The following is a 27,801-nucleotide window of genomic DNA, read 5'->3' on the forward strand; positions in this document are numbered from 1 at the left end:
CTTATACTACAGACACGCTGCAGGGGGCGCCCGGTGCTAGTACTACCAGTACTACATAATACTAGTACTATGTGTACTACATAGTACTAGTATTACCTAGTACTCGTAGTACTAGTACCTGCTCCTCTGCAGCCCCGGGCTGGTCCCTTTAAGCCGGTCACGTGGCCTTCTCCTCCAGCGGGGTGTGTCGCTGTCGTCGCCCGGCGGCCGGCCTCCCTCCTCGGCCCCCGTCCTGCCGTAGGGTCGGTGTTTATAACGGAGCGCTGGAGCATGAGGTCCCGCTGAGGAACATGAAGGAGCCGCTCTGCGCGACGCTGCTGCTGCTGCTGCTGCTGGCGGGGACCGGGACCGGGGATGGGACTGGGATCAGGACCAGGACTGGGACCGGGGATGTTACCGGTACCAGGACCGCTGCAGACCGGGACGGAACCGGCGACCTGGTTCCGTCCCGGTCTGCAGCGACCCTGGTCCCGGCCCGGTCCGCGGCGCAGGACCCTCCCGGTGCCGCAGAGGATCCAGGTCACGGATCCGGGTACCGGGTGGTCCAGATGGAGTGGAGCTACGTGCAGACCCCCTACATCATCGCCACCTGGCTGCTGGTGGCCAGTGTGGCCAAGATCCGTAAGTCCAGTGTGTGTGTGTGTGTGTGTGTGTGTGTGTGTGTGTGTGTGTGTGTGTTGGGTCTAGACCGGACCAGTACTGGTATAGGGACCAGAGTTCAGGAAGTACATCTGATTAATTGGAAGTTTGATGAATCAGTGAAGTAAAACGTCTGCAGATGACCTGTTTCTACTGGTTTCTGATACATACTGGTTTCTACTGGTTTCTACTGCTGGTTTCTGATACAAACATGAATACTGGTATTGTAATCGTTATTGATCAGAGAACGACCTGGACCTCCAGTAGAACCAGTAGAACCCATAGAACCAGTAAAACCGGTAGAACCAGTAGATCCCTTACTGGTCTTCTTTAGGGAACCAGTAGAGACACAGAACCAGTAGAACCAGTAGAGACACAGAACCAGTAGAATCAATAGACACAGAACCAGTAGAACCAGTAGAGACACAGAACCAGTAGAATCAATAGAGACACAGAACCAGTAGAGACACAGAACCAGTAGAGACACAGAACCAGTAGAATCAGTAGAGACACAGAACCAGTAGAGACACAGAACCAGTAGAATCAGTAGAGACACAGAACCAGTAGAGACACAGAACCAGTAGAATCAATAGAGACACAGAACCAGTAGAGACACAGAACCAGTAGAATCAGTAGAGACACAGAACCAGTAGAATCAGTAGAGACACACAACCAGTAGAGACACAGAACCAGTAGAATCAATAAGGACACAGAACCAGTAGAGACACAGAACCAGTAGAGACACAGAACCAGTAGAATCAATAGAGACACAGAACCAGTAGAACCAGTAGAGACACAGAACCAGTAGAATCAATAGAGACACAGAACCAGTAGAGACACAGAACCAGTAGAATCAGTAGAGACACAGAACCAGTAGAATCAGTAGAGACACACAACCAGTAGAGACACAGAACCAGTAGAATCAATAAGGACACAGAACCAGTAGAGACACAGAACCAGTAGAGACACAGAACCAGTAGAATCAATAGAGACACAGAACCAGTAGAACCAGTAGAGACACAGAACCAGTAGAATCAATAGAGACACAGAACCAGTAGAACCAGTAGAGACACAGAACCAGTAGAATCAATAGAGACACAGAACCAGTAGAACCAGTAGAGACACAGAACCAGTAGAATCAGTAGAGACACAGAACCAGTAGAATCAGTAGAGACACAGAACCAGTAGAACCAGTAGAGACATAGAACCAGTAGAACCAGTAGAGACACAGAACCAGTAGAACCAGTAGATACATAGAACCAGTAGAACCAGTAGAGACACAGAACCAGTAGAGACACAGAACCAGTAGAATCAGTAGAGACACATAACCAGTAGAACCAGTAGAGACACAGAACCAGTAGAACCAGTAGAGACATAGAACCAGTAGAACCAGTAGAGACACAGAACCAGAAGAACCAGTAGAACCAGTAGAGACATAGAACCAGTAGAACCAGTAGAGACATAGAACCAGCAGAACCAGTAGAACCAGTAGAGACATAGAACCAGTAGAACCAGTAGAGACACAGAACCAGTAGAATCAATAGAGACACAGAACCAGTAGAATCAATAGAGACACAGAACCAGTAGAGACATAGAACCAGTAGAACCAGTAGAGACACAGAACCAGTAGAATCAGTAGAGACATAGAACCAGTAGAACCAGTAGAGACACAGAACCAGTAGAACCAGTAGAGACATAGAACCAGTAGAACCAGTAGAGACACAGAACCAGTAGAACCAGTAGAGACATAGAACCAGTAGAACCAGTAGAGACACAGAACCGGTAGAACCAGTAGAGACATAGAACCAGTAGAGACACAGAACCAGTAGAACCAGTAGAGACATAGAACCAGTAGAGACACAGAACCAGTAGAACCAGTAGAGACACAGAACCAGTAGAACCAGTAGAGACATAGAACCAGTAGAACCAGTAGAGACACAGAACCAGTAGAACCAGTAGAGACATAGAACCAGTAGAGACACAGAACCAGTAGAATCAGTAGAGACACAGAACCAGTAGAATCAGTAGAGACACAGAACCAGTAGAACCAGTAGAGACACAGAACCAGTAGAATCAGTAGAGACACAGAACCAGTAGAACCAGTAGAGACATAGAACCAGTAGAGACACAGAACCAGTAGAACCAGTAGAGACATAGAACCAGTAGAGACACAGAACCAGTAGAACCAGTAGAGACACAGAACCAGTAGAACCAGTAGAGACATAGAACCAGTAGAACCAGTAGAGACACAGAACCAGTAGAACCAGTAGAGACATAGAACCAGTAGAGACACAGAACCAGTAGAATCAGTAGAGACACAGAACCAGTAGAACCAGTAGAGACACAGAACCAGTAGAATCAGTAGAGACACAGAACCAGTAGAACCAGTAGAGACACAGAACCAGTAGAATCAGTAGAGACACAGAACCAGTAGAACCAGTAGAGACATAGAACCAGTAGAGACACAGAACCAGTAGAATCAGTAGAGACACAGAACCAGTAGAACCAGTAGAGACATAGAACCAGTAGAACCAGTAGAGACATAGAACCAGTAGAGACACAGAACCAGTAGAACCAGTAGAGACACAGAACCAGTAGAGACACAGAACCAGTAGAACCAGTAGAGACACAGAACCAGTAGAACCAGTAGAGACACAGAACCAGTAGAGACACAGAACCAGTAGAATCAGTAGAGACACAGAACCAGTAGAACCAGTAGAGACACAGAACCAGTAGAGACACAGAACCAGTAGAACCAGTAGAGACACAGAACCAGAAGAACCAGTAGAGACATAGAACCAGCAGAACCAGTAGAACCAGTAGAGACACAGAACCAGTAGAATCAGTAGAGACACAGAACCAGTAGAACCAGTAGAGACACATAACCAGTAGAGACACAGAACCAGTAGAACCAGTAGAGACATAGAACCAGCAGAACCAGTAGAACCAGTAGAGACACAGAACCAGTAGAACCAGTAGAGACACAGAACCAGTAGAACCAGTAGAGACACAGAACCAGTAGAACCAGTAGAGACATAGAACCAGCAGAACCAGTAGAACCAGTAGAGACACAGAACCAGTAGAACCAGTAGAGACACAGAACCAGTAGAACCAGTAGAGACACAGAACCAGTAGGACATCACTTCTGGAACTCTTTCGTCTTCGTCCTCTGTTTTGCAGACAGAGTGAGATTCTTACCAGATGAAAACATCTTTTAAATAAATAAATAAATCATAAGAAGATGTAGATGATTCATAGTAAATGAACTTGAAGCAGAGCAGCAGAACTCCTCCTCCTCCTCCTCTTCTTCCTCCTCTCCTCTTCCTCTCTCCTCATATAACATAATTTAATACAACATGATATAATATAATATAATATAACATAATATAATAGAACATAATACAATATAATATTATATAACATAATATAATATTACATAATATAATATTATATAATATAATATAATAGAACATAATATAATACAATATTATATAATATAATAAAATATAACATAAGATAATATTAAATAACATAATATAATATAACAAAACATAATATAATATAATATAATATAATATAATATAATATAACATAATATAATATAATATAACATAAGATAATATAATATAATATAACATAACATAATATAATATAATATAATGTAATATAAAGTAATATAATGTCAGATAATGTAATATAAAGTCATATAAAGTAATATAATTCAATGTAATATTATATTTCATTACATTTAGTTTTTAGTTTTAGAGGAAGATGTAGACACTTTGTTGGGACTACTTTCAGCGGCGGATGAATCTCCATCTGCTGCTGTAGAGAATGAACTCTGTGATGAAGATGAAGGAACCTGTGTTAATGGAGCTCAAAGAGACTTAGAACAATCAGACGCTTATGTTCCTGTTCTGGTGCTGGTCTGGTGAGGGGGAGGGTGTGTGTGTGTGTGTGTGTGTGTGTGTGTGTGTGTGTGTGTGTGTGTGTGTGTGTGTGTGTGTGTGTGTGTGTGTGTGTGTGTGTGTGTGTGTGTGTGTGAGTGTGTGAGTGTGCACGTGCGTGTGCGGAAGCTTTGATGTGGACATGATGGATGACCACACTCCTCTTGTCCCTCGTCCCTCGTCTCTCGTCTCTTGTCCCTCGTCTCTTGTCCCTCGTCTCTCGTCTCTTGTCCCTCGTCCCTCGTCTCTTGTCCCTCGTCTCTCGTCTCTTGTCCCTCGTCTCTTGTCCCTCGTCTCTCGTCTCTTGTCCCTCGTCTCTTGTCCCTCGTCTCTCGTCTCTTGTCCCTCGTCCCTCGTCTCTTGTCCCTCGTCTCTCGTCTCTTGTCCCTCGTCTCTTGTCCCTCGTCTCTCGTCTCTTGTCCCTCGTCTCTTGTCCCTCGTCTCTCGTCTCTTGTCCCTCGTCCCTCGTCTCTTGTCCCTCGTCTCTCGTCTCTTGTCCCTCGTCTCTTGTCCCTCGTCTCTCGTCTCTTGTCCCTCGTCCCTCGTCTCTTGTCCCTCGTCTCTCGTCTCTTGTCCCTCGTCTCTTGTCCCTCGTCTCTCGTCTCTTGTCCCTCGTCTCTCGTCTCTTGTCCCTCGTCTCTCGTCTCTTGTCCCTCGTCTCTTGTCCCTCGTCTCTTGTCCCTCGTCTCTCGTCTCTTGTCCCTCGTCCCTCGTCTCTTGTCCCTCGTCTCTCGTCTCTTGTCCCTCGTCTCTCGTCTCTTGTCCCTCGTCCCTCGTCTCTCGTCTCTTGTCCCTCGTCTCTCGTCCCTTGTCTCTCGTCTCTTGTCCCTCGTCTCTCGTCCCTCGTCTCTCGTCCCTTGTCTCTCGTCTCTTGTCCCTCGTCCCTCGTCTCTTGTCCCTCGTCTCTCGTCTCTTGTCCCTCGTCTCTCGTCCCTTGTCTCTCGTCTCTTGTCCCTCGTCTCTTGTCCCTCGTCCCTCGTCTCTCGTCTCTTGTCCCTCGTCTCTTGTCCCTCGTCTCTCGTCTCTTGTCCCTCGTCTCTTGTCCCTCGTCTCTCGTCTCTTGTCCCTCGTCCCTCGTCTCTCGTCTCTTGTCCCTCGTCTCTCGTCCCTTGTCCCTCGTCTCTTGTCCCTCGTCTCTCGTCTCTTGTCCCTCGTCTCTCGTCTCTTGTCCCTCGTCTCTTGTCCCTCGTCTCTTGTCCCTCGTCCCTCGTCTCTCGTCTCTTGTCCCTCGTCTCTCGTCTCTTGTCTCTCGTCTCTTGTCCCTCGTCTCTCGTCTCTTGTCCCTCGTCCCTCGTCTCTCGTCTCTTGTCCCTCGTCTCTCGTCCCTTGTCTCTCGTCTCTTGTCCCTCGTCTCTTGTCCCTCGTCTCTCGTCTCTTGTCCCTCGTCTCTCGTCTCTTGTTCCTCGTCTCTTGTCCCTCGTCTCTCGTCTCTTGTCCCTCGTCCCTCGTCTCTTGTCCCTCGTCTCTCGTCTCTTGTCCCTCGTCTCTCGTCCCTTGTCTCTCGTCTCTTGTCCCTCGTCTCTCGTCTCTCGTCTCTTGTCCCTCGTCTCTCGTCTCTTGTCCCTCGTCTCTCGTCTCTTGTCCCTCGTCCCTCGTCTCTCGTCTCTTGTCCCTCGTCTCTTGTCCCTCGTCTCTCGTCTCTTGTCCCTCGTCTCTTGTCCCTCGTCTCTCGTCTCTTGTCCCTCGTCCCTCGTCTCTCGTCTCTTGTCCCTCGTCTCTCGTCCCTTGTCTCTCGTCTCTTGTCCCTCGTCTCTTGTCCCTCGTCTCTCGTCTCTTGTCCCTCGTCCCTCGTCTCTTGTCCCTCGTCTCTCGTCTCTTGTCCCTCGTCTCTCGTCCCTTGTCTCTCGTCTCTTGTCCCTCGTCCCTCGTCTCTTGTCCCTCGTCTCTCGTCTCTTGTCCCTCGTCTCTTGTCCCTCGTCTCTTGTCCCTCGTCCCTCGTCTCTCGTCTCTTGTCCCTCGTCTCTTGTCCCTCGTCCCTCGTCTCTCGTCTCTTGTCCCTCGTCTCTTGTCCCTCGTCTCTCGTCTCTTGTCCCTCGTCTCTCGTCCCTTGTCTCTCGTCTCTTGTCCCTCGTCTCTCGTCTCTTGTCCCTCGTCTCTTGTCCCTCGTCTCTCGTCTCTTGTCCCTCGTCTCTCGTCTCTTGTCTCTCGTCTCTTGTCCCTCGTCTCTTGTCCCTCGTCCCTCGTCTCTCGTCTCTTGTCCCTCGTCTCTCGTCTCTTGTCTCTCGTCTCTTGTCCCTCGTCTCTCGTCTCTTGTCCCTCGTCCCTCGTCTCTCGTCTCTTGTCCCTCGTCTCTCGTCTCTTGTCCCTCGTCCCTCGTCTCTTGTCCCTCGTCTCTCGTCTCTTGTCCCTCGTCTCTCGTCCCTCGTCTCTCGTCTCTTGTCCCTCGTCTCTCGTCTCTTGTCCCTCGTCTCTCGTCTCTTGTCCCTCGTCCCTTGTCTCTCGTCTCTTGTCCCTCGTCTCTCGTCCCTCGTCTCTCGTCTCTTGTCCCTCGTCCCTCGTCCCTCGTCTCTCGTCCCTCGTCTCTCGTCTCTTGTCCCTCGTCCCTCGTCTCTCGTCCCTTGTCTCTCTCTTGTCTCTTGTCTCTTGTCTCTCGTCCCTTGTCTCTCTCTTGTCTCTCGTCTCTCGTCCCTCGTCTCTTGTCCCTTGTCCCTTGTCTCTTGTCCCTTGTCTCTCTCTTGTCTCTCGTCCCTTGTCTCTCTCTTGTCTCTCGTCCCTTGTCTCTCTCTTGTCTCTTGTCTCTCGTCCCTTGTCTCTCTCTTGTCTCTTGTCTCTCGTCCCTTGTCTCTCTCTTGTCTCTCGTCCCTTGTCTCTCTCTTGTCTCTCGTCCCTTGTCTCTCTCTTGTCTCTCGTCCCTTGTATCTCTCTTGTCTCTTTGTCTCTCGTCCCTTGTCTCTCTCTTGTCTCTTGTCTCTTGTCTCTCGTCCCTTGTCTCTCTCTTGTCTCTTGTCTCTTGTCCCTCGTCCCTCGTCTCTCGTCTCTTGTCCCTCGTCCCTCGTCCCTCGTCCCTCGTCTCTCGTCCCTTGTCTCTCTCTTGTCTCTTGTCTCTTGTCTCTCGTCCCTTGTCTCTCTCTTGTCTCTTGTCTCTTGTCCCTCGTCCCTTGTCTCTCTCTTGTCTCTTGTCTCTCGTCCCTTGTCTCTCTCTTGTCTCTTGTCTCTTGTCCCTCGTCTCTCGTCTCTTGTCCCTCGTCCCTCGTCCCTCGTCCCTCGTCTCTCGTCCCTTGTCTCTCTCTTGTCTCTTGTCTCTTGTCTCTCGTCCCTTGTCTCTCTCTTGTCTCTTGTCCCTCGTCTCTCGTCTCTCGTCCCTCGTCCCTCGTCTCTCGTCTCTTGTCCCTCGTCTCTCGTCTCTTGTCCCTCGTCCCTCGTCTCTCGTCCCTCGTCCCTCGTCCCTCGTCTCTCGTCCCTTGTCTCTCTCTTGTCTCTTGTCTCTTGTCTCTCGTCCCTTGTCTCTCTCTTGTCTCTTGTCTCTCGTCCCTTGTCTCTCTCTTGTCTCTCGTCCCTTGTCTCTCTCTTGTCTCTTGTCTCTCGTCCCTTGTCTCTCTCTTGTCTCTTGTCTCTCGTCCCTTGTCTCTCTCTTGTCTCTCGTCCCTTGTCTCTCGCTTGTCTCTTGTCTCTTGTCTCTCGTCCCTTGTCTCTCTCTTGTCTCTCGTCCCTTGTCTCTCTCTTGTCTCTCGTCCCTTGTCTCTCTCTTGTCTCTTGTCTCTTGTCTCTCGTCCCTTGTCTCTCTCTTGTCTCTTGTCCCTCGTCCCTTGTCTCTCTCTTGTCTCTCGTCCCTTGTCTCTCTCTTGTCTCTTGTCCCTCGTCCCTTGTCTCTCTCTTGTCTCTTGTCTCTCGTCCCTTGTCTCTCTCTTGTCTCTTGTCTCTCGTCCCTTGTCTCTCTCTTGTCTCTCGTCCCTTGTCTCTCTCTTGTCTCTTGTCTCTTGTCCCTCGTCCCTCGTCTCTCGTCTCTCGTCCCTCGTCCCTCGTCTCTCGTCTCTTGTCCCTCGTCTCTCGTCTCTTGTCCCTCGTCCCTCGTCTCTCTCTTGTCTCTTGTCTCTTGTCTCTCGTCCCTTGTCTCTCTCTTGTCTCTTGTCTCTTGTCCCTCGTCCCTCGTCTCTCGTCTCTCGTCCCTCGTCCCTCGTCTCTCGTCTCTTGTCCCTCGTCTCTCGTCTCTTGTCCCTCGTCCCTCGTCTCTCGTCTCTCGTCCCTCGTCCCTCGTCTCTCGTCCCTTGTCTCTCTCTTGTCTCTTGTCTCTTGTCCCTCGTCCCTTGTCTCTCTCTCGTCTCTTGTCCCTCGTCCCTCGTCTCTCGTCCCTCGTCCCTCGTCCCTCGTCTCTCGTCCCTTGTCTCTCTCTTGTCTCTTGTCCCTCGTCTCTCGTCCCTTGTCTCTCTCTTGTCTCTTGTCTCTTGTCCCTCGTCCCTCGTCTCTCGTCTCTCGTCCCTCGTCCCTCGTCTCTCGTCTCTTGTCCCTCGTCTCTCGTCTCTTGTCCCTCGTCCCTCGTCTCTCGTCCCTTGTCTCTCTCTTGTCTCTTGTCTCTTGTCCCTCGTCCCTTGTCTCTCTCTCGTCTCTCGTCCCTCGTCTCTTGTCCCTTGTCCCTTGTCTCTCGTCTCTTGTCTCTCGTCCTGCAGTGTTCCACTTCTCTCAGCGGTTCACCACGGTGGTCCCGGAGAGCTGCATGCTGATCTTGCTGGGTCTGGTTTTGGGCGGGGTCGTCCTCGTAGCCAATAAGAAGCAGCTGTACCAGCTAGAGCCCGCCCTCTTCTTCCTCTTCCTGCTGCCCACCATCGTGGGCGACGCCGGGTACTTCATGCCGGCCCGCCTCTTCTTCGACAACCTGGGCGCCATCCTGACGTACGCCGTGGTGGGAACGCTGTGGAACGCCTTCTGCACGGGCTTCTGCCTGTACGCCGCCAAGCTGCTGGGCGTCATCGGTAGGGATGGGCATCTTTGGGCTTTTCCTGATACCGGAGCGAAAACGATACTTTTATAACGATACTTTAAAATGATACCGGAGCGAAAACGATACTTTTATAACGATACTTTAAAATGATACCGGAGCGAAAACGATACTTTTATAACGATACTTTAAAATGATACCGGAGCTAAAACGATACTTTTATAACGATACTTTAAAATGATACCGGAGCGAAAACGATACTTTTATAACGATACTTTAAAATGATACCGGAGCTAAAACGATACTTTTATAACGATACTTTAAAATGATACCGGAGCGAAAACGATACTTTTATAACGATACTTTAAAATGATACCGGAGCGAAAACGATACTTTTATAACGATACTTTTATAACAATAAGAAAGGCTTTTCTTATTGCCAAGGCAAAATAAATCTTCAAATTGAACAATATATTAACTGTTTAAAGTATACTATACACGTCAGGACTACACGTCATCATTAATATCAAAGAGAGCTTTATGGACTACACGTCATTATTAATATTGTAAGAGTGAAATTGTATGACGTAAAGTTAATTACATGTATTAGTTATGACCACTAGTCGGCGCTGTTCGGGCGTCTGGAGGTGAGAAGGTAAAGTGAGGGAGAAGAAGAGGAGAGGGGAGAGAGGGAAAACGGGGCTGGACGGGCCGGCTGGAGTGTGGAGTGGGTTGACTAAAGTTATGAGGAAAACCCAGAACGTGTTGGACTGATTTATTCCTGCTGATAAACCCACGTCGCTTACACTGGTGGCAGCGGTGGGATTTGTCCTCTGGTGGAATATCGTCCCTTGGGATTCTGCTCAACTTTGTCAGTAGCTGAAGCTAAAGGCTAACGACGCTACCCGCTAGCTTAGCTTAGCTTGAGATACAGTGAGCCAGCTAGTCTTTTACCCCATCAGTGTGGTTATTTCATTTGTTTTTTTTTTCCTCTTCCGCTTGTTAGCTTCAAGTGAGTTTAGAAACCGTCTCCCGGGTCGTCTAGTTCCGTACGACAGCTAAAGAAAAGAGGAGGAAGAAAACTCGTCATGTCTGATGAGGAATCACTCTCCGCTGGTCAGCCACCAGCGAGCACGAGCTCAGCTGGAGCTCCAACGCCAGTTGTGCCGCCGTCCAGCAGAGCGCCACGGGGCATTGCTTTACCGCCGCCCTTTCACAACGATGGCCGTGAGTCTTTTCAACTGTGGATTCGCCGCTACGAGGTAATTCAAGAAGCCCGTTACAAGGACAGTGGTGTGGATTTGAGGACCGTGTTAGCAGATGAGCTACCGACGAGACTACCGCCAGAACTGTTCATTGTTTGGGATAATCTGCCTCGGGAAACTCAGAGGTCTTTTGCTGAAACAAAGAGGCATTTGCAGACAGCTTTTGGCCAAAAGGATATAATAGCATAATTTCAAGCATTCCCTAATGCCCGTCAAAGAATGCCTAATGAAGCAATGGAGGTTTATGCTGTGGATGTGTGCAGGCTGGTCAAAGAAGCTTTTCCTGAGTTTGAACATAAAGCTTCAGAGTATATGAAAATGTCTCGCTTTATTGCTGGCCTGGATCAAGAGCTTCAAGTGAAGTGTCATGAAAGAGGAGTGAAAACTTTCACCGAAGCTTGTGAAGTTGCCTCCCAAGCTGAGCGGGCTCGTCAAGCCGCAAGATTGGTAATGCCCGTGTCCCCAGCTAATGTCACATTCAGAGATGTTGGGCCAACGCAGTCAGTACATTCAGTTGGTGAAAATGACCCTGAACTCAGAAAAGCTCTCCAGAATCTGACTACTACTGTAAAATATTTAAGTAATGATCTGAGTGCTCTGAAACTGAAGATGGATGAACAAAGTAGTGGGCTCCATGTGGAAAGGAACATGCAGGTGCGTCCTCGTAGGTCACCCTCACCACATGGGAGGAGCCCAGATAGACCCACAAATGCATGGAACTCATGCATGGCTATGGGCATTCCCCATCCAGATATTCATGTTCACATCATTCTTCTCCGGAACGTTACCCTCATGTAAACCGTCACCATCAGGATTTCACCCGCAGAGAACCTGACCAGTACCGACAGCCTTACAGAGACGCTCACTATTCAGCCCATGCCTGTGACCCCCATGGGGAAAGGAGATGGAGACAAACTTCTCCCAGCAGACACCGCTATGACTCGCGTCGCCGTAGCCCAAGTCCCTCTCCCAGACATGTGTCATTCCAAGAGTATGAGGACAAAGGCCAGCAGTGCTCCACCAACACTGATTACAAAGATCATGGTAGATTGGAACAGGGAAACGGACATTAGCTGATGATGCGGGGCACCCATCAGCTGCTCCCCTGGAAGCCCCAGAGGTCGGCCACACTGAAATAACAGACAACATCCGACAACAGACAACCCCTAGTGGGATTACAGATATAAAAATTCCCCTGACTGACGCCACTGTAAATAAAGCTGTCACCTCCTATGTAAATGGTATTGCTGAAGGCACTGATATGCACGTCATGCTAGATACAGGCTCTACAATCTCATTTATAAGTGAGCGGACCAAAATGTCAATGCCTTCTCTGGCAAAAAGAAGTTCATTATGTCACAAGCTGTGACTGGCCAAAGCTTGGATACATTAGGTATGGTAGATGTCACCTTTAAGCTAGGGTCTCAAACTCTACAACATGAAGTACACGTCATCAGAAATGTAACTCAAGGCTTTATATTAGGTTGTGACTTTCTCACTCCTCACAATGTTATTTTAGACATGGGGAGAGGGCTATGCTATCTAGGTGATGAGGTCCTGCCCCTACTTAGAAGAAGTGATCTGGCACCTGCTAGTTGTACAGCACAAATAATGGAGAACATAACTATTCCCCCACGTTGTGAAATGATTTGCAAAGTTGCCCTGATTTCCCCTGTAATCAATGCAGGCCTTACGAGCAGTTACAGTGGCTGCCTTGAACCCCGGCAACCAGATATGGCTGGTGTGGCAGTTGCCTGCACATTGTATTGCTGAAAATGGCTGTACTGTTGTGCGCATCATCAACCCCACACCCACCCCTATGGTACTACATTCAGGTCTGCAGTTAGGACAGTTTACTCCAGTGTCAGCAGACACTGACATAAGTGAGGATTCAGCTCCTGTATGTAATGTGTTCACCTGCCCAGTAGAGCCATCCAGCCAACCAACTAATGTCACCAAGCCAACCAAGCTGCCTATTGATGTCAAGTGTGGAGATCTGACAAATGCAGAGAGTTCCGACCTACACAACTTGCTCTCGTCTTACCATGATGTCTTCAGTAAAACCAGCACAGACTTTGGTAATACAGACATGGTCAAACATAACATCTACACAAAAGATGCACCCCCAGTTAGGAAGCGTGCATATCGTACTTCTCCGAAAATGCAAACATTGATCCAATCACATGTCGAGGAGATGTTGGAAAAAGGAATCGTGGAAATGAGTAACAGCCCTTGGGCAGCACCTGTGGTGATGGTCAGGAAAAAGGCACATGGCGATTTTGTGTAGATTACAGAGGCTTGAATGCAGTCACAGTAAAAGATGCACACCCTTTGCCCAGAACAGACGACACCCTGGATGCACTCAGAGGCTCAGCAGTGTTCAGCACGATGGATCTCTCATCTGGGTTTTGGCAGGTGCAGCTCGAGGAACAGGACAAAGCAAAGACTGCTTTCACAACAGGACGAGGACTTTACCAGTTTTGTATGATGCCAATGGGCTTGGTAAATGCACCGCCCACTTCCCAACATCTGATGCAGCTGGTGTTACAAGGTCTCTCATGGAAAACATGTCTAGTATACCTTGATGACATTATTGTGTATAGCCCCAGTTTCGCTGTCCATCTTCAGCATTTGAGAGAGGTGTTTGATCGCCGCTAATCTCAAACCCTCAAAATGCAGTTTTGCAGTACAAGAAGTGACATTTTTGGGACATGTCGTCTCACCTGCAGGACTAAAACCTGACCCAAAAAACATTGAAAAAGTGAGAGACTGGCCTGCTCCCAAAAACCCTACTGAAGTCAGAGCATTCCTTGGGCTGTGCTCTTATTATCGGCGTTTCATTTATGAGTTTGCAAAAATGTCAGAGCCCCTGCATGCTCTCACTCAAAAAGGAAAGACATTTCTATGGACTGAGGTTGAACAGAGCGCATTTGAAAGCCTCCGTCATACTCTGTGTGACACACCCATCCTCTCCTATCCAGATTTCTCACATGAGTTTCTGCTCTTCACAGATGCATCCAGCACAGCCATTGGATGCGTTCTATCTCAGGTGAATGGGGATAACATGGAAAATGTCATTGCTTATGGCAGTCGTGTTTTGACAAAAACAGAGAAACGGTGGTCTCCATTTGACAGGGAATTGTGGGCTATCGTATGGTCCATCCGGCACTTTCGCCAGTATCTAACAGGCCAACTCTTTCGCATCATCACAGACCACAAACCCCTTCTTTCCTTGAGGAAGATGCCTCTGGATTGTGATCCTACAGGTCGCAGGGCAAGGTGGGCTTTGGAAATTGACCCCTATGAATGGACAATTGAATATCGACAAGGAACTAAACACGCCAATGCTGATTCTATGTCCCGTCGTCCCCTGACAGCTGGAGAAACCACCCCTACCACTATGGTTGCAGCCAATCAGGTGAGATTTGTTTCAATTCACACTCAAACAGACAAGGCAGAGTCACAGATTTCAACCACTGATCTGGCATCCTGCTCAGAGTCTGCCCTCACTACCTCACCTACTGCAGACATAATATCACACGCGCAGTCTACTTCACCAGGTATTGCAGCGGTAACTATGGACAATTCACCCCTGACTATGAACAGACAGTATCTCATCCAAGCTCAAAAAGCTAATCCTGTGTTGCAAATTATCAGGAACTGGGTGTTGACTGACAGTAGGCCGCCATTTTCGAACGTTAAAGCAGCCTCACCAGAAATGAGAGTATTGGCGAGAGTTTCCTAAGCTCCGCCTTGTTGATGGTCTCTTATGTCGCAGAGTCAGACCTCCACCAGGTGACCTTGTTTTACAGACTGTAGTCCCCAGTAGTTTGCAGAAGGAGGTATTGCAAACATTACATGGTCACTCACTCTCTGGACACTTCAGTGCGCAGAAGACATTGCATGGGGCACATGCCAGATGCTATTGGCCTCACATAACACGTGACATAACTCAATGGTGCCTTGAATGTACAGCCTGTGAAGCGCGGCGACCACAAACGCCACACCAACGGGCCCCTATGCAAAACATAATCACATCTCGGCCGTTTGAGAAGATTGCAGCAGATCTGACGGAGTTGCCACTTACTCACCGTGGTAATCGCTATGTACTTGTTGTAATGGACTATTTTACAAAGTACCTCAACTTGTATGCGCTTTCTGATCAACGAGCAACCACTGTGGCTAAATGTTTGTTTGAAGATTACATCAGCCACCACGGTGTCCCTCAAAGTTTGCATACTGACCAAGGCCGTCAGTTTGAATCTTGTCAAAGACCTGTGTTCCCGCCTGGGAATACACAAAACACGGACATCCCCATATCATGCCATGTCAGATGGCATGGTGGAACGGGCAAACAGGACTACCAAGGACCAGTTGGCAAAATACCTACACACCACAGGAGGTGAATGGGACGACCACCTGAAACAGGTTGAATTTGCATATAACACCAGTGTTCACTCGCCCACCAAACACACACCTTTCTCTCTGGCACATGGTAGAGAAGCCCGTCTGCCTGCTGATGTCCTGCTTGGGGACTCCCCAGGAGTTTCAAATGCCACTCCAGGTACTCCGAGTGAATATGCCAATTCTATTGTAAGGAGACTGTGTGCTGCGTTTCACTCTGTTGCACAAAACATTGAGGCAGCAGGTGCTCAACAAAAGCACTACTATGATCGTCAGATGAAACACTCAGCCTATGAGCCGGGTGACTTGGTGTGGGTTGACCTTCCAGCCCTTGCTAGACAGAAGTTGTCACCTAAGTGGTCGGGCCCGTTCAAAATACTGCGAAGGTTAGGCTCGGGCAGTGGTGACATCGGAGTGGACTATGAACTGTTAGACCAGCGGGATCCGAGAGCTAAGCCAAAGGTCATTCACTACAACCGCCTGAAACCTTATCGCTCTGCCTGGTCAGATGGGAAACATCCGCCTGTACCTGTAGGAGGGTCTACAGCAGCAAACAGCTCAGGCCCCTCACTGCCTACTGCACTCTCAGGCTCCAGACCTTATGTTTACTGGAGCCCAGCCACACCAAGATGCTCTGTGCCTCCAGATAGGGCTCGGACTCGTGTGTGTCCTCCATCTCAAGGGGCTGCCACTACCACAACACCTGTGGGACACAATACTTTCACAGAATCTACCAGTGGACTGTCTCCGCTAGTACTGCCTTTCGAAGGAATAAGGACCAAGTTCGGCCGCTGTGTGCGTCCACCAGTACGTTATGGAACTGTGGTCTGAACTTTTTTTTTTTTTTTTTTTCTCCTGCTGGTGGATTAACAGCATGTTAACATGTACTGGAAAAGACTGTTATGGACATAAAAAAAAAAAAAAAGAGAATTTAAGTATGCTGTTCTGTGTTATAACCCTTACTGTTACTCCTGTTTATTACCATCACCTGTTTTATTGGTTTTTAGTTAGGTAAGTTTACCTACAGTATAAATTCAGAGGGGAGAGAGGGAAAACGGGGCTGGACGGGCCGGCTGGAGTGTGGAGTGGGTTGACTAAAGTTATGAGGAAAACCCAGAACGTGTTGGACTGATTTATTCCTACTGATAAACCCACGTCGCTTACACTATCAAAGAGAGCTTTGTGGACTACACGTCATTATTAATATCAAAGAGAGCTTTATGGACTACAAACTAGCTATTGTAGCTATACAAGCGGTAGGCTATCAGCTAGCTACTTTAGCTATACAAGCGGTAGGCTATCAGCTAGCTACTTTAGCTATACAAGCGGTAGGCTATCAACTAGCTACTTTAGCTATACAAACGGTAGGCTATCAGCTGGCTACTGTAGCTATACAAGCGGTAGGCTATCAGCTAGCTACTTTAGCTATACAAGCGGTAGGCTATCAGCTAGCTACTTTAGCTATACAAGCGGTAGGCTATCAACTAGCTACTTTAGCTATACAAACGGTAGGCTATCAGCTGGCTACTGTAGATATACAAGCGGTAGGCTATCAGCTAGCTACTGTAGATATACAAGCCGTAGGCTATCAACTAGCTACTTTAGCTATACAAACGGTAGGCTATCAGCTGGCTACTGTAGCTATACAAGCGGTAGGCTATCAGCTAGCTACTTTAGCTATACAAACGGTAGGCTATCAGCTGGCTACTGTAGCTATACAAGCGGTAGGCTATCAGCTAGCTACTTTAGCTATACAAGCGGTAGGCTATCAGCTAGCTACTTTAGCTATACAAATGGTAGGCTATCAGCTGGCTACTGTAACTATACAAGCGGTAGGCTATCAGCTGGCTACTGTAGCTATACAAGCGGTAGGCTATCAGCTAGCTACTGTAGCTATACAAACGGTAGGCTATCGCTAGCTGCTGTAGCTATACAAATGGTAGGCTATCGCTAGCTGCTGCCAGGGCGGCGTCATCGGAGTAGTGTAGAAAAAGTATTTCATTCGGCTCAGTGTTAGGAAAGGAAAGGAAGCACCGGAATCTGTGTTGCGTTTCGGTCCGGTAGGCACCGCCGCATGGTTTTACCCAACCCTAGTCATAGGTCAGCCTGTTACCATGGCGACACACCTTTAGAAACCTGATGTGTGTGTGTGTGTGTGTGTGTGTGTGTGTGTGTGTGTGTAGATGTGCGTGTGCAGGCTGACCTGATGGACTTCCTGTTGTTCGGAGCCTTGATCTCGGCCGTGGATCCTGTAGCGGTGCTCGCCGTGTTCGAGGAGGTTCACGTCAACGACACGCTCTTCATCATCGTCTTCGGAGAGTCGCTGGTTAACGACGCCGTCACCGTGGTGAGTGACACACACACACATACACACACAGACGAGGATGGTTCTGATCTCTCATCTCTCTGGTCTCCAGGTTCTGTACAAGGTCTACATTTCCTTCGTGGAAGTCGGAGTGGAGAACGTTCAGACGGCCGATTACTTCAAAGGAGTCGGTGAGTTCACGCAGAGAAACGCAGTCAGAGGTCGATCGGACTCTTCCTCCTCGCCTCACTCTTCCTCCCTCCTCTTCCTCTGCAGCCTCCTTCCTCATCGTCAGCATCGGGGGCACTCTGGTGGGTCTGGTCTTCGCCGTCATCCTGGGCTTCATCACTCGGTTCACCAAGAAGGTCCGGATCATCGAGCCGCTCCTCGTCTTCCTGCTGGTCTACCTCGCCTACCTGACCGCCGAGCTCTTCTCCCTGTCCGCCATCCTGTCGTAAGTCTCCCCGACCAGTTAAGACCAGTTCAACCAGAGAGACCACTGTGACCAGTACAAGACTGAGTCCTATGAGGAAACTCATCTCCTTACTCTATCTCTAAGAGTCCTACAGAGGAAACTCGTCTCCTTACTCTATCTCTAAGAGTCCTACAGAGGAAACTCATCTCCTTACTCTATCTCTAAGAGTCCTACAGAGGAAACTCATCTCCTTACTCTATCTCTAAGAGTCCTACAGAGGAAACTCATTTCGTCCGCTTGTATCCGAGACCTCGTTCTTTGGGTCTTGACCCAGAGTTCGTGACCATATTGAGGGTCTGGACGTAGACCAGTAAATTGACCCTCTTCACCAAGAGGCCTGTTCTACTGCTGCAGCAGTTCTACTGCTGAATAGGAGTATATATAAAACTTAATAAGCTGTGATATAAAATAGCTTTTGCGGCACCAGACACATTTTATTTGGTGGAAAATAGGACAAAATGGCTCTTTGCATAGGAAAGGTTGCCGACCCCTGCCCTCTGGTCTCTTCTCAGAATGACCTTCTGTGGTATCGGTGCCAACAAATACGTGGAGGCCAACATCTCCCAGAAGTCCCGGACCACGGTGAAGTACACGATGAAGACTCTGGCCAGCATCGCCGAGACCATCATCTTCATCTTCCTGGGGATCTCAGCGGTGGACCAGTCCAAGTGGGCCTGGGACACGGGCCTGGTGTCCTGCACGCTCGTCTTCATCTTCGTCTTCAGAGCCGCAGGTTTGTCCCCGCACGGACCGCGTGGCGGTAACGGCAGCGAGTCAACTGACCTCTAGTGACCTCTGTGCTCCAGGTGTGATCGGGCAGACCTGGGTCCTGAACCGCTTCCGCCTGGTCCCGCTGGACAAGATCGACCAGGTGGTGATGTCGTACGGCGGCCTGCGCGGCGCCGTGGCCTTCGCCCTGGTGGTGCTGCTGGACGGGGAGCGCGTCAAGGCCAAGGACTACTTCGTGGCCACGACCATTGTGGTGGTCTTCTTCACCGTCATGTTCCAGGTACTTCCTGTTCCAGGTACTTCCTGTTCCAGGTACTTCTGTTCCAGGTACTCCTGTTCCAGGTACTTCCTGTTCCAGGTACTCCTGTACCAGGTACTTCCTGTTCCAGGTACTCCTGTTCCAGGTACTTCCTGTTCAAGGTACTTCCTGTTCCAGGTACTTCTGTTCCATGAACACGCCCCTCTGACCACAGGGTCCCTTCCTCATGAATAAATGTGTATTTTTCACTTGTTTCATGTGTAAAATCTTAATTAATAAAGTAACTGAAATGCAGTGAAGGAGAAGCAGGAAAGACTCCTTCAGTTCACCATCATCTTCACCATCATCATCTTCATCATGTCTGTGTTCCTTCATCAGGGTCTGACCATCAAGCCTCTCGTCGACTGGCTCAAAGTTCCTCGTTCAACCAACAGGAAGCCGACAATCAACGAGGAGATCCACGAGAGGGTTAGTGTACGAGTAGTACTAGCATTACTAGCAGTACTAGTAGTACTACTAGATATTGTTGTGGCTGTGGTTGATGTCGCTGTTGTTGTTGATGATGTTGTCTTGTTGTTGTGTCTCCAGGCCTTTGACCACATCCTGGCAGCAGTGGAAGACATAGCAGGACTACAGGGGTATCACCACTGGAGAGACAAGTGAGTGAGGCTGATGACTCTGAACCCTAAACCTCGCTCAGTTCCCTCTCGCTATATATATATATATATATATATATATATATATATATATATATATATATATATATATATATATATATATATATATCCATACTAAACTGACTGTTGTAATAAGCCACCTTGGCCAGCAGGAGGAGCTCCTCCTCCACAAGATTAAACATCTTGTGTTTCCAAACGTGGTTAAATATCTGAGTCTGAGACTCATCTGTTATAAAGTGATTTAATGAAGTGATCTCCGTAATAAAGTGATCTATTTAATAAAGTGATCTATTTAATATAGGTCTCCCTGACCCTGTCCTGTCTCCCTGTCCCCCTGACCTGTCTCCCTGTCCCCCTGACCTTGACCTGTCTCCCTGACCCTGTCCTGTCTCCCTGTCCCTGACCTGTCTCCCTCTCCCTGGCCTGTCTCCCTGTCCCTGACCTGTCTATCTGTCTCTGACCCGTCTATCTGTCCCTGTCCTTGACCTGTCTCCCTGTCCCTGACCGGTCTCTCTGTCCCTGACCTGTCTCCCTGACCCTGACGTGTCTCCCTGACCCTGTCCTGTCTCCCTGTCCCCCTGACCTGTCTCCCTGTCCCCCTGACCTTGACCTGTCTCCCTGACCCTGTCCTGTCTCCCTGTCCCTGACCTGTCTCCCTGTCCCTGACCTGTCTCCCTGACCCTGACCTGTCTATCTGTCTCTGTCCTGTCTCCCTGTCCTGTCTGTCTGTCCCTGACCTGTCTATCTGTCTCTGACCTGTCTCCCTGTCCCTGACCTGTCTATCCGTCCCTGTCTCTCAGGTGGGAACAGTTTGATAAGAATTACCTGAGTAAGCTGCTGCTGAGGAAGTCAGTGTACAGGAAGAGTGAGCTGTGGGAGGCGTATCAGAAGATCAACATCCGGGACGCCATTAGCGTCATCGACCAGGTGAGACCAGCTGGAACCAGGTCTCCAGGTGAACCAGGTCTCATGGAACCAGGTCTCCAGGTGAACCAGGTCTCATGCAACCAGGTCTCATGGAACCAGGTCTCCAGGTGAACCAGGTCTCATGGAACCAGGTCTCCAGGTGAACCAGGTCTCAGGTGAACCAGGTCTCCAGGTGAACCAGGTCTCAGGTGAACCAGGTCTCATGGAACCAGGTATCATGCAACCAGGTCTCATGGAACCAGGTCTCCAGGTGAACCAGGTCTCATGGAACCAGGTCTCCAGGTGAACCAGGTCTCATGGAACCAGGTCTCCAGGTGAACCAGGTCTCATGGAACCAGGTCTCATGGAACCAGGTCCCATGCAACCAGGTCTCATGGAACCAGGTTTCCAGGTGAACCAGGTCTCATGGAACCAGGTCTCCAGGTGAACCAGGTCTCATGGAACCAGGTCTCCAGGTGAACCAGGTCTCATGGAACCAGGTCTCCAGGTGAACCAGGTCTCATGGAACCAGGTCTCATGGAACCAGGTCCCATGCAACCAGGTCTCATGGAACCAGGTTTCCAGGTGAACCAGGTCTCATGGAACCAGGTCTCCAGGTGAACCAGGTCTCATGGAACCAGGTCTCCAGGTGAACCAGGTCTCATGGAACCAGGTCTCCAGGTGAACCAGGTCTCATAGAACCAGGTCTCCAGGTGAACCACGTCTCATGGAACCAGTTCTCATGGAACCAGGTCTCATGGAACCAGGTCTCAGGTCTGTGACACCAGCTGGAAGCAGGTCTCAGGTAATGTGGTCTTTGAGACAAACAGGAAGATAAATCACCATTGACTGTGTGTGTGTGTGTGTGTGTGTGTGTGTGTGTGTGCGTGTGTGTGTGTGTGTGTGTGTGTGTGTGTAGGGGGGGAACGTCCTGACCTCAGCCAGACTGTCTCTGCCCTCCATGGCCAGCAGAGCATCGTTCCCTGAAGTCACCAATGTCACCAACTACCTGTGAGTCACATGACTGTCCTCGTGGGTCACATGACTGTCCTCGTGGGTCACATGACCTATTGTTGGTGGGTTATTGTTGTGTTGTTGATGTGTTGTTGACTTGTTGTTGCCGTGTTCAAGGCGTGAGAACGGCAGCGGTGTGTGTCTGGACCTCCAGGTGATCGATAACGTCCCCGGAGCCAAAGTGGAGGAAGAAACTGAGACGCATCACTTCCTCACAGGAAACCTGTACAAACCCAGGAGACGGGTAACACACACACTCACAAAAACACACACACACGTTTGATGGGTTCACTAGGACATTCTTTGTGTCCTTAAATAAGTTGTAGAATCCTTAAAGAGGTCAAGGGTTCCTTGAAGAGAGCCATGGGTTTATTGCAGATAGTCCAGGCTTCCTTAAAGAGTCCAGAGTTTCTTGAAGAGAGTCCAAGGTTTCTTGCACATAGTCTTGGGTTGCAGACAAGATTCTAGAATTCCTTGTACATAGTTCAGGGTTAATTTAAGAGAGTCGAGAGATCCCGAAGAGAGGTCCAGAGTTCCTTGCAGATCGTCTAGGAGTCTGGGGTTTCTTGAAGAGAGTCCAGAGTTCCTTAAAGAGAGTCATGGGTTCCTTGTAGAGAGTCTGGGGTTCCTTAAAGGGAGGCTAGGGTTCCTTGCAGAGAGTCTAGGATTCCTTGTAGAGAGTCTAGGATTCCTTGTAGAGAGTCTAGGGTTCCTTGCAGAGAGTATAGGGTTCCTTGCAGAGAGTCTAAGGTTCCTTGCAGAGAGTCTAGGGTTCCTTTCAAAGAGTCTAGTGTTCCTTGCAGTGAGTCTAAGGTTCCTTACAAAGAGTCTAAGGTTCCTTGCAGATAGTCTAAGGTTCTTTACAAAGAGCATAAGGTTCCTTGCAGAGAGTCTAGGGTTCCTTGCAGAGAGTCAAGGGTTCCTTGCAGAGAGTCAAGGGTTCCTTGCAGAGAGTCAAGGGTTCCTTGCAGAGAGTCAAGGGTTCCTTGCAGAGAGTCTAGGGTTTCTTGCAGAGAGTCTATGGTTTGTGTATGTCGTGTTGTGTGTTTTATGTGTTTTTATTGTTGTTGTTGTTGTTTATGTGTTGTTGTTGTTATTGTTGTGCATCCAGTATCAGTCCCACTACAGCAGACACTTCATGCCTCTGGGGGAGAAGGAGCGTCAGGACCGCGAGGTGTTTCAGAGGAACATGAAGAGCCGCATGGAGACGTTCAAATCCACCCGACACAAACGGCACAAGAAGGACCGGAGCCTCAAGAAGGTAGTAGTAGCAGTAGTAGTAACAGTAATAGCAGTAGCATTAACATTAGCATTAGTAGTAGTACTAGCATTTTTATTAGTAGCAGTAGTAGCAGTAATAGTAATAGCATTAGTAGCAGTAGCAGTAGTAACAGTAGTAGTAACATTAGTAGTAGTAGCATTATTATTAGTAGTAGCAGTAGTAGTAATAGCATTAGTAGCAGTAGCATTAGTAGTAGCATTATTATTATTAGTAGCAGTAGTAGTAATAGCATTAGTAGTATTAGTGGTAGCGGTAGCAGTAGCATTAGTAGTAGCGGTAGCAGTAGCATTAGTAGTAGCAGTAGTAGCAGTAGCATTAACATTAGCATTATTAGTAATAGCATTAGTAGCATTAGCGGTAGCATTAGTAGTAGCAGTAGCAGTAGTTTTTAGCAGTAGTAGTAGTAGCATTAGCATTAGTAGTAATAGCAGTAGCATTAGCAGTAGCAGTAGCATTAACATTAGCATTAGTAGTAATAGCAGTAGCATTAGCAGTAGCATTAACAGTAGTAATAGCAGTAGTAGCAGTAGCATTAGTAGTAGCATTAGCAGTAGCATTAACATTAGCATTAGTAGTAATAGCAGTAGCAATAATAGTAGCAGTATTAATAGGTCACCAGTTAAAGGTCACACAGTCTCTGTGAACCAGTCCCCCCAGTATACTGCTGGTTCTACTGGTTCTGGAGCCGCTTCCTGTTGGTTCACTCAGTTTATTCCTCCTTCAACAGCGCCGAGGATCCGACGCCAAAGAGGACGGCGGCGACAAACCCAGACGCAACGTCAGCTGGCAGGACAAGAGTACACGAATACTTCTACTTTAGGATCCTGACCAAATGATTCATGTCACGCTTTTATTGATCAGGCCTGAAACAAGAGCAAATGTTTTTCATGTTATTTAATCTCTATTTATTGATTATGAATCTATTCAGAATCATAAAGGCAAATAAATAAATGTACTTTGTTCATGCAGATTACACTAGATATTAAAACTGATTTATTATTTGTAGACATAACAATGAACAATATATACATTATTATTATTATGTGTGTGTGTGTGTGTGTGTGTGTGTGTGTGTGTGTGTGTGTGTGTGTGTGTGTGTGTGTGTGTTCAGACCCGGTGGTTGTTCCTGTGGAGTCCGAGGAGGAGAAAGATGAACATTCAGACCCGGAGAAGGAGGAAGATGTTGGGATCACCTTCATAGCTCGAAAGGCCGAGACGCCAAAACAACGAATTGAATCAGGTGAGCACACACACACACACACACCCAGTGGCGGTTCTACATGTAATTACGCCCCGTGCGAGACCCCCCTCCGAGTGCCCAATCCCCCCCCTCACCCCCACCCCGGCCGGGTAAAAAAAAAAGTCGTAAAAATATTTTATTTTGAAAAAAGACCGGATACATCCGTCTGTGCGTAGCCTCAAACGTAACATCTTGACACATGTCAAGAGGTTCCTAACGTTACCCCAAAAGTGAAACTTAAAAGTCCGTTACAACTCTGTGTTCTGGATTGAAATCAAGGCAGAGTTACTGAGATCGCCAAAAAAGCTCTAAACCCTGCCTCCATTTCAACATCCTGTCTTTGTGAAGCGGGTTTTAATGAAGTGACAAAGTGACATAAAGGTTTAAGGTACGGAGTAGAGTCAGTAGACTGGACATAAACAACAGACGTAGGGGCTCGGTCTTTTTCTCCCGTCACCCCGAGACGGACCGGCTCGTAGCAGAGAAACAAGCTCAGGGCTCCACTAATGCAGCGTCATGGTGATGTGTATCTTTATGCACTTTATAATTGTATTCATGCCGGTCGTACTACGTCATATTTATTACGTCATATTTATTACGTCATATTTATTACGTCATATTTTTCGTCTACACCGTGAAGGCCGGTCCGTGAAAATATTGTCTGACAGAAAACCGGTCCGGCTCAAATAAGATTGGGTACCACTGCATTAGAGTACGGCCCTATAGCCCACAGTGGATCCGCCCGCCCGCGCGCCGCCGCACCCACACACACGTCCCGCAGCCGGCACCCCCCCCAGCAAGCAGCCGCAGGGGGCGCCAACCCGCCAACCCCCCACACAGCGACACGATAGACACCAGAAAACCGCTTTACGGCCCAGATGATTTTTTTTATTTATTTATTTTTTTTAAGTGGTCGTGCCGCCCCCCACGTGTCATGAAAAAGTGCAAAACCGCCCCTGCACACATCCCAGCCCTTGACCAGCCTAACCCCGTCAGGTTGCTGCGTCATTAACCTTTTGGAAGCCAAGCCAGCACCAAGCCCTTCCCCCTCCCCCCTTGCCCTTTCTCGGACAACTGTTTTTTAAACGTGTCTTTAATTATCTCTGCAACCACATGGTTGTTTAACTTCATTTAAATTCCTATAATACCATAACCCTTTAAGTACTTACGTAAACTCAACATAAGTACCCCTTACAAAGTCGGCTTGTGGCATTCGAACAAAGCAATACACATCTGTATAAACCCCCTATTAGTACCTGTAAAGTCACAAAACAATCCAACAAAACGGCGGCACTAAAACTCTGCACACACAAGACATCTCCAGCAGCTGCTGCACCGTGGAGGGGAGAGGCGGGACCAGCAGCAGCAACACGCTGTGGCTTGTTCATGATTACAAACGACTGCAGGTGTAAAAACAGGAACACAATCAGCATTTCACTCATCAGACGCACATAACCCTCCATAGCCCTCTGTGGGAAAGACGTTATCAGTAAATCCACCAGCAAGTCTGTTTCTCAGGCTTTAGCCTGAGCTTCTAGCTTCTAGCTGCTTCTTCTTCTTCTTCTTCTTCTTCTTCTTCTTCTTCTTCTTCTTCTTCTTCTTCTCCTTCTTTCGTTGACAGAAGTCACGCTGCCCCACTGACCAATCACAGCGCATGTTAATGGTCATACTGGGCCAATCATATACATCCACGCCATTTCTCAGGCGCTGCACGTCAAAGAATCCGCCCAGCTTGTCAAACTAAAGATCTGATTTGTTGAAGTCCATGACAATAAACCACAGCGTCCTCTCTGTGTTCTTTAATCTGCTAAAGCTTTAACTGCTTTGCTCCCATAGAGACACAGGAGAGAAATCTGATTGGATGAAACTCTCCTTCAAACCAGCTGCACTGGAAGCAGCGCTGCAGGCTGAAGGCAGAGCAACAGAGGAAGACAGGAGCTGTGCAATGAGAAAATAATTATAATACATGTAGTGTATTTGTCAAAAACTATTCAATTATAAAATAGCTAAAACTTTGTGATTCTGTTTAGGCCAGCAGAGAAGACTTACAGGCCCTGACGGCCACCACTGACAGACACACACACACACACACACACACACACACACACACACACACTGTCATGTGACGGTCTGAAGTCATGTGACGGTCTGAAGTCATGTGACGGTCTGAAGTCATGTGACGGTCTGAAGTCATGTGACGGTCTGAAGTCATGTGACGTCCAGTGTCTAACTGTCCTGCTGCCGTCTGTCCCCCATCAGGCCCAGCAGCTCAGGCCGGCGGTCAGAGTCCCCCATCCCCCCCCAGTGGGGGCGGGCCCCTGCCGTGGAAGGGCAGCGCGGGCTCCCCTCCCCCCTGCGTGTCGGTGGAGGCCACCAAGGTGATCCCCGTGGACCTGCAGCAGGCCTGGGACCAGAGCATCTCCTCTCTGGAGAGCATCTCCTCCCCGCCGGCGCCCTCCGAGCCGCTGCACCCCCGGGTGAGCGCCTTGTCCCGACCGGGAGGGGCCCGGCCCGCCTCCTACACGCCGCCGGGCAGCACCTCCTCTCTCGGGCCGCAGGGCTCCTTCTGCTTCCCGGAGAAGAAGAAGAAGAAGAAGAAGAAGGAAGAGGAGGAAGAGGAGGACGAGGAGGACGACGAGGAGGAAGGGCGGGGAGGAAGAGCGCTGCAGGAGACGCAGCCTCTCATGTCGTCCCTGAGGCCGGCCGGCTCCCTGCCGCCGCCGCCGCCAGGCTCCGCCCCCTGCTCCGCCCCCGGCTCCGGGAGGAGGCGGAACCCCTGCGTCTACCTGAGGAGCCTCGTCACAGCGCCTCCTGCTGGGGGAGAGCCACACAGCCGAGGGCCCACCCAGCTGTGACCGCTGGGCCATACACACACACACACACACACACACACACACACACTGGTCTCACCGTCCAATAGGAGAGCAGCTCATGCCTGCCGTTGACCACAAAGTGTCCGTGAGGCGTCAGAGGTCAGAGGTCACCTTCAGATCTCCAGTATGACTCTGTCACCGTGGCAACAGTCTGTTAGCTCATACTAATGTTGTTATTGTTGAGAGATTATTGATCAGGCTCTACATGTTGTTATTGATCCCATGTTGTGATATTGATCATGGACTCATTTCTCTGTAATAATATATTTATACACATATAATATATCATTATAAAATATATTTATACACATATAATATATCATTATGTAATATATTTGTGGCGTCACAGCTGCTCGTATCAAATCTCAACATGTATTTTGTATATATATATATACCGTAAAAGTCGGGTTACACGCCACTACTACCTTCGGTCAGTGTCCCCGTTAGCTCCCCGCTGTAGCCAGCTGGCGCTCATGCTAGTTCCCCCGCTAACTTCCACTAACTTCCGCTAGCTCTCCACTAGTTCTCCGACAACCACCGAAGGTAGCAGGACCAGCCCCGGCTCGACACCCGACTCGGGCAGAGGGGACGCGGGCGGCTGCTGCAGCAGCAGCAGCGGGGAGCTAGCAGCAGTGCTAGTAGCAGCGCTAGCTAGCACTACTACTAGCTTGCTACAGCGGGACACTGACTGGAGGTAGGAGCGGCTTGTAACCCGACTTTTACGGTATATATATATATATATATATATATATATATATATATATATATATACTCACCTAAAGGATTATTAGGAACACCATACTAATACTGTGTTTGACCCCCTTTCGCCTTCAGAACTGCCTTAATTCTACGTGGCATTGATTCAACAAGGTGCTGAAAGCATTCTTTAGAAATGTTGGCCCATATTGATAGG

At 48.8% G+C, this 27,801-nt stretch overlaps 1 protein-coding gene across 1 annotated transcript; it reads left to right on the forward strand.

The window, feature by feature from the left end:
• Nucleotides 1-509: 509 nt before the first annotated feature.
• Nucleotides 510-26,870, forward strand: slc9a5 (solute carrier family 9 member A5; the record flags this gene model as incomplete). Its single annotated transcript, XM_079231105.1, has 16 exons — nt 510-621; nt 9,191-9,493; nt 17,312-17,475; nt 17,546-17,624; nt 17,710-17,887; nt 18,421-18,641; nt 18,715-18,917; nt 19,275-19,364; nt 19,485-19,555; nt 20,374-20,500; nt 21,399-21,490; nt 21,611-21,737; nt 22,605-22,754; nt 23,503-23,572; nt 23,887-24,015; nt 26,275-26,870. Exons 1-16 carry the CDS (start codon nt 549-551, stop codon nt 26,868-26,870), a joined length of 2,673 nt encoding a protein of 890 aa, XP_079087231.1. The 5' UTR covers nt 510-548.
• Between the last annotated feature and the right edge of the window lie 931 nt (nt 26,871-27,801).

This window comes from Taurulus bubalis (genome assembly GCF_910589615.1).
Source record: "Taurulus bubalis genome assembly, chromosome: 15".
Lineage (NCBI taxonomy): Eukaryota > Metazoa > Chordata > Actinopteri > Perciformes > Cottidae > Taurulus > Taurulus bubalis.